The sequence below is a fragment of the Zonotrichia leucophrys genome, chromosome 8 (assembly GCF_028769735.1).
Source record: "Zonotrichia leucophrys gambelii isolate GWCS_2022_RI chromosome 8, RI_Zleu_2.0, whole genome shotgun sequence".
In the NCBI taxonomy this organism is placed as follows: Eukaryota; Metazoa; Chordata; class Aves; order Passeriformes; family Passerellidae; genus Zonotrichia; species Zonotrichia leucophrys.
This window is the reverse complement of record NC_088178.1, coordinates 25,232,845-25,240,153: the sequence shown is the minus strand read 5'-3', so window position 1 is coordinate 25,240,153 and position 7,309 is coordinate 25,232,845. Positions and strand designations below refer to the sequence as shown.

The window sequence follows — 7,309 nt, the reverse complement described above, 5'->3', positions numbered from 1 at the left end:
GGGCCCGGCCGGCCCGTGCCGGTTCCGGCGGCGGCCATGGCCCTGCTGCGGCTGTGGCGGGCGGTGCCCGCGGCGCTGCGCGGGGCGCGGGGCCGGGCGGGCGCGGCCGGGGCGCCGCGGGGCGCGGAGGTGCAGCTGAGCGCGGCCGGCGGCGGTGAGTGCCGGGCTCGGGGCGCGGCTCCGCTTCTGCCGTTCCCGGCGGAACCACTCGGCCTGGCGTGAGCGCGGCCGTGTGTTCCCCCACAAGGGGGTGACAGCCCTGCCGAGCCCGGGGCGCTCCTTGTTGTTCTGCTTTCAGCAATGCCTTGATACTTTTTTTTCAAAACGCTGCTGCAGAATGAATAGTTAGATACTTTTTCCCCCCTAAAGTTATGCGTGCATGCGACCTCAACGCAAGAAGTTCTGGTGTGCATACTTTAGATTTTTCTAATAACATTAACGTGCAGTGATAAAGGTAGGACAGGACCTTGACATGTCTGTGCACATTTATCCATGAGAGCCACGAAGCAGTCTGAGGTTTGGTTCGGATTGCCAGGGATTTACTTTCTGTGTAACTGTTGCAGGAGTTTATAAACAGTTCTCGGTATTTTGCTGGTTACAAAGACATTAGGTGGTTACGAGCTGAACATTTCCTTGGCTGGTTCCCGCTGTTCACTTGTGTCTCTGTTCCAGTGCCACACAACTCTGGTTCAGCAGCTGGCCACTGCCGTAGGCAGAGGAATAAACAGAGATCTTCCAGCAGGGCAGAAAGACCAAGCAAGGCAGGTGCAAGGTACAGCTGTGCACCTACAGCACAGCAACAGCATCTTCCAATGTCAAGGCCTGGGAAGTGAGAAGAAGTCCAGACAAAAAACCAAAAGATTTTTTTATTTTTCTCTCCCAAGCATACAGAAGCCGTTGGATAATAATTTACAAATCACATGTGCTAAGGAGAAGTAGGTAGATGTTGTGGTTTTATTTTTCTGCTTGGACTTAGGAACTTTGAGTAGAGTCCTTTCTGCTGATGAGCTTATAATGTTGAAATTAAATGGAGTTCACTTTCAAAATGGTTCTGGAACATGAACTGAGAGTGACCTGTCTGTGCTGTTCTCATGCAAACAGCAATCCCAAGAGGATGGTTTCCTTAATTAGGGAATGTACTGGAACACAGCAAGACTGTACAATAAAAATTAAATTATATAACATTCAAAGGAGAAACCTAAGATGCACCATTTGGGCTTTTGTTTGTTTGTTTGGGTTTTTTTTCCCCATTTCTGCAGTGATTCTAAGATATATGTTCTTCGATGTCCTGATCATTTTCTAAAAGTCCGCTTCCTCATAGACTTTTACAGGCCTGCTGAATTTTACAGTTGTTCTGCACAACTGGGTTTTGTAGACATGGTGTGCCACGTCCAGTTTTAAAATAACCGATTGTTTTAGAATATACTTATATGCATTTTCAGGAAGCATAAGATGCAGCATAAGCAGATAATATTCCCAGTTGAATTACTGTGCCAGAGAACTAAATGAAGTATAACTGAAATTGTCTCCTATTACTAAGGTATTGCTGAAATCCTAATGAACCGACCCCACGCGAGAAATTCACTGGGAAAAGTATTTGTAAATGAAGTGAGTATGGGCCTGGCCTGTGTGTTTGGAACCATGATCAATAACTAACTGCAGTGAGAATAGTTGTGGGAAATCTAAAAATTACTTTATGATGAAGGGCAGTGGGAAATGGCATTGGGACAAGACAGGTGAACTTTGAGGAAAACAGAATGTAACAGTTACTGCCTCAGATGTGGACAGGGATATCTGGGTTATTTAAGTTAGCTAATTTAAGTTAATTTATTGAAGTTAACTCAGATGCAAGTGAATGTCCTTACTTGTGTCATTACCACAAAAGCATACTCATTGTCACACCTTGGCAGGTGAAATGTTCAAGGATGACACATCCTATAGAAGGTCTGGCTCATGCCTGGACAGGAAGGGAAGTTTTTAGATACAGCAAAGATTCATCTCTAAGTGGAAGGAAAAAAGAGATGGGGAAATGTGTCATTCTGAATTTGTAGTGGAAAAACCTGCAGGTTCCAGTGACATGATTTCCATGAATTTTCTGGCACCTGCAGGGAAAAAACCCCAAACACTTGTATCATAGATTAGGAACTTGCTATCATTTCAGTGTATATCCACATGCTTAAATTTTTTCTTCTCTTGTGTGCACTCCCTCCCCGTAGCTGTTCAGTGCCCTGGAACAGCTCCGCTTCGATGAGCAGGTGCGGGTGGTGCTGTTCAAGAGCCAGGTGAAAGGAGTGTTCTGTGCAGGTGAGTAGCAAAGGCTCTGCAAACCATTCTCAATAAATGTGGTTGCTCTTAGGGCTGTGTGCCAATCAGATAGTGCACTTGGAAATGAGTGCTAAAAGAAATTAAAATGAATCTGTCAAAAGGGCACAGAGGGGCACCCTCGTTACTGCTGCAGCCCAAATGTCCACACTCCAACTTCCATGGACCTTACTTAACTGGAATGCTCTATCTCAGACTTTTTAAATGGTCTGTCCTCTGAGAGGGAGATTTCAGATGTCTTTTCCTGGATTCCAACCTTTTTCTCCTTTATTTAGGAGCAGACTTAAAGGAACGTGCAAAGATGGATGATGCAGAAGTTGGAGAGTTTGTTAGAAGACTGAGAAATCTTATGGATGAAATAGGTAAAGGATTACATCAGTTGGAAAATCTATCCTAGGCCATTTGTAGTGAAACAGCAATTTAGAAATGCTGGGAAGGAGGGAATAACCAGCAGGTTATCTACCTAGGAGTAGCTTTCCAAATGGCTTCAGCTTATGCTTGAAAGAAAGATCCAATTAGAATTAAATCCCAACCATCCTGCTGCCCCTCCAAGGACAAGATGTGTTTCTTATGCACAACAAAGCACATGCACACCTATGTGATAAATACCTGCTCCAATAAAGCATTTATTTATTCCACACTTCTGTGGAATCCTGGGGAGGCAAGTGCTGTGTTGGTTGTCCCATTTCCAGTACATGTTCAGAAACACTCAAAATGTGGCACAGACCTAAGAACATGGATTTGAATCTCTGATTGGATTTGCTAAATGGATTTGTGCAATGTCAGGGAGGGTTGTATCTACAAACTCCCTCACCTCCCTTTTCTTTTTCTTTGCAAAATGAATACGAACTTCTGCAAGTAGTTTTCTTCCCCTATTTATGAATTATTCTGCTCTCACTAGAAAGAAGTACCAAAGTCAAATCTGTCTAAAATACCAATCAGAATTGCAATAATTTTTAAAAAATGACAGGAGCAGTCAGAGGGGTGGTTACAACAGAGAACCAGCTCACCTCAGAAGTTTGCATCCAGCTGCCTGAGTATTTAAAAAAGTATCAAGAAGCTAATCTCCAGGTACATCAAGCTCCTCAGCTATGAGGTAACCTAGTTAAACAGTGTTTACTGTTCCTGTTTTCAGGAGCCTTGGCTAACAAAAGCACCACAAAAACTGAGCGTTGTGACAGGGCCCAGGGATGGTGTCTTCTCTTTGGCTGTTTAGCTGCAACAGATGAATATCCATGTCACAAATTTGCAAGGAGAGGACTGTTTTGCATTGTTGTACTTTGTTTGCAAGCTTCTTTGCATGGAAGAAGCATGTTTTGCATTCTTACAAAGAAGGGAGAAGTGCAAGAAGAAAATTTTTACTGTTTCCAGAGCAAAAACTTGTGGCAGGAGAAAACGAGTCCTTGAGAAATTCTGAACTGAAAGCTTTAGAATGTAAGGATTTACATTCCAGAGCCGTGTGAAACAGAACCTGTGGAACACAAGTGTGCAATGTGTGCTCTGTTCTGCAGCTGCCCTGCCCGTGCCCACGATCGCTGCAATCGATGGCTACGCCTTGGGTGGAGGATTAGAGCTGGCCCTGGCCTGTGACCTCCGAGTGGCAGGTTTGTGCTGCTCAGTGTGGCAACCTCCTGGCAGCTGATGCTGCATTTAAAGAGAACTTACACACATGGCAGGGGATTGTTAATGGAGTCCAGAAGCTTGAGAGAAATCTAAGAGAAGGTTGTACAGAAATGGTGACATTTAGTTATTTGGAAAGTAGTTCCCGTGCTTAAAAAGTAAAACCTATTTTTAGGTAAGATTAGGATTCCTTTAGAAAACTATTTATTAGTAAGATTGAATAGTTATAGTAACTTAATACTGGATCACATATACTCTGGCTACATCTAACCTTCCCAGCTTAAATCAGTTTGCGTTGGAAGACTTATTTCTTCTGTTTCTGTGCCTCCATCCATTATATTTTACCTAGCAGGGACGTGAGGTTCATTTTTCTAGCTAAAATTGCTACACTGGGGTAAGCAGACTTGAGACAGATATGGAGTAAGTACTGTAGTATTCAGACTTTCTGGCTACTTGGAGAAATGGAGTTACAGCTCAGTGTTGACAGTTTCTAATTTTATAGATCAGTTCAATCTGGAAAACTTCTAGTTATACAAATGAAAATGTAGCTAACTCTACGTTTATTTTTTTTATAGCTTCATCAGCTAAAATGGGCCTTATTGAGACCACACGAGGACTTCTGCCTGGAGCAGGTAACCTTCGTTAAATCTTAACCTTCATTAAACCTTCATTAATATTCATTAAATCTCACTTTCTCAGCTGTATTGTAAATATTTTGCCATTAGAGTGTGTTCGTGAACACTTGAAGTGTTTTGAATGTAAATTAGAAGTAGCATCTTACAGTCACAAAAGAGATCTATGAATCAAGAGTTCTGTCTCAGACTTACTCTGAATGTAGGAAGGTCCCTTTATACCTTTTCTTTTTTATCAAAATACTGAAGTCTTTCAGATGCCTCTCAAAATGTTAACATCTTCAGCTTGTAGTTATTAAAAAAACATATGATCCATTTATTTTTTAAGGTTCCTGCTTTTCTAAGGAGACAAAATCCTAGTGAGGCATTTGTCAGAAATGGAAAATGGTGTTTTCCCTGTTGTCCTAAGGTGGAACCCAGCGCCTGCCCAGATGCGTTGGAATAGGTCTTGCCAAGGAGCTCATTTTCACTGGCAGACAGGTTGATGGAGAACAGGCAGCCTCCATGGGGCTGGTCAATCACTCAGTGCCACAGAACAGCGAGGGAGATGCAGCTTACCAGAGAGCTCTGATTTTGGCTAAAGAAATCCTGCCCCAGGTAAGTGCATTGCTCATGGCACCAGTGTAAAGGCAGCCTTTGTGCTCCCCTTAAGAGAGCAAACAAACACCTGAAATTCCTTTCTCTGAAATACTGAAGTCTTGGTTCCTGATCCTTAAGTCTTTTAAAGTCTGTTCCTTTTTGTGAATGCAGTTTCTGTTGGAGCAAGTGTTAACATCCAGCTGCTTAACCCACAGGGCAGGTTCAGCCCCCAGCTGCAGCCACACAGACCTGCAGGACATTGAAACTCACACTGTGTTCATCTGTGAACTGCACACAACACCAAATTGATTTTTATAAAGTACTTATTAGCTCACTGCAGATTTCTGTAGACTAAGATGTCATTTGGAGCAAAATAATAATATAACAATTAATCTGTTATAAATTAATTATTTATAGCAATTTAATTTTTTAAAGTATTTGTTGTGGTTTGTTTTTTGTTTTTTGAATAAAGGCACCATTTGCTGTGAAAATGGGAAAACTGGCAATAAACAAAGGAATGGAGGTAATAATTATTTTTGTTTAAATACTGAAGTGAATGAAAAGATTAGCAGCTCTTACAAATTACTGCAGTAAAAGTGTTTAGAACAGATGTATTATAAAATTTTTCTTTATATCAGACATTTAAAAACATTTCAGAGGTTTTAAAAGATTTCTTTTAAGATAAAAGGAATATGGCAGGATTTTTTTTCTACAGATAGTATTACTGTACTTCTAATGTGGAGTGAAGATCACTTCCTCTGACTGTTTGAGAGTGACTGACTGCTCTGATTGATTTGAGAGCTCTGAGGGCTGTACTTCAGACAAACCTCTCACCTTTCCTCTCCTTGCAGGTTGACATTGCATCAGGGATGGCTATTGAGGGGATGTGTTATGCCCAGGTAATCTGCCTTCAGAATTCATTCCTGAAAGGAACAACTGTATGTTAGTTATAGAATGAGCTTTGCAAATGGTTTTAGTTTAATAAATTCAAAATGATTTCTCTAAGTTCACTGTGGCAGGTTTTGAGAGCATGAACCAGCTAATGGAACAATACAGGGTATTACAATACTACAATATAATGTGTCTCTCATATTTTAAGATGAAGAATGAAGATTATGGGAAACTGTTTTCCCATATAGATCTATGGTATTTTTCTTAGGTGCTTTGTTTGTGAGTTACTCTACAAACTTACACTGCAACCCTGTTTTTTTCTAATTGCAACCCATGGAATTTTATCATTGAAAGAAAAGCAAACTTAGTCTCACACCACTACTACCAAATTAGTCAGGACTTAAAAACACATCAGACTTGTGAATGGAAAACATACCTCTGTTTTATTTCTTTTCTCATGTAGAATATTCCCACCCAAGACCGTCAGGAAGGGATGGCTGCCTTCAGGGAGAAGCGCCCACCTCGGTTCACCGGCAAATAACGCTTTCTGCTTCCCTTGAGTTTCTGGAGATCCACTGATTTCTTAGGATTATTTTTATGACACCACTCTGTGCACTTAACTCCTTGCCTTGGACTGCCTTTCTAACTATTCCACTGGATCGTTTTTCTGTACAAATCTCCAAATAAAGATTTAACTTTGTATTCCTGATATTTAAAGCATGTTCATCTGAAGTCAGTGGTTATGGCTCTCACACAGATGTCAAGTAAGGAATGTGGAGAAGTTTTGGCTTGGGCACATAATTTCTCTCCATCACCTGTTTTCCTCTGTTAGCTGACTGGAAGTTATTTTCTCCTTCTGCTCTGAGGTCCTCCAGCACTAAAACATGCCACACAATTTAGCTCTACAGCTTCTTACTTGCCTAGACTGGGGCCTTCAAAGAAAAATTAATTAATCAGCAAACATGGTTTTAGGAAATGCTGGATAGGAAATGCTTGATAGGTTATCAAAGTAAGATGTGGCTTACCACATTGGAACTTCATGCCACGATAGTATCAAAGGAAACCACAGTTTCACTTGTGCCAAAAATGTGTGGGAACCTTACCAAATTATACACAGACAAATTTTCTGTGTAAAGATCTGCAAAGGTAAAGCAGAGTCAGGATTTTCAGCCTTCACAAAAGATGGCAGATGCTGCAGGTGGAACACAAAGTTTGAAAGTTGCTTCCAGAATTATTCCACCCTGGCAGAAACTCCTGAAGTTGCA

General features: G+C 41.5%; 1 protein-coding gene across 1 annotated transcript; it reads left to right on the top strand.

Annotated features, from left to right (window-relative positions):
* The first annotated feature begins 24 nt into the window (after positions 1–24).
* Positions 25–6,753, top strand: ECHDC2 (enoyl-CoA hydratase domain containing 2). The gene is made up of 10 exons (XM_064719437.1): positions 25–154; positions 1,541–1,608; positions 2,217–2,304; positions 2,598–2,684; positions 3,834–3,926; positions 4,518–4,574; positions 4,984–5,171; positions 5,626–5,676; positions 6,005–6,052; positions 6,508–6,753. Exons 1-10 carry the CDS (start codon positions 37–39, stop codon positions 6,583–6,585), a joined length of 876 nt encoding a protein of 291 aa, XP_064575507.1. The 5' UTR covers positions 25–36; the 3' UTR covers positions 6,586–6,753.
* Positions 6,754–7,309: the final 556 nt, after the last annotated feature.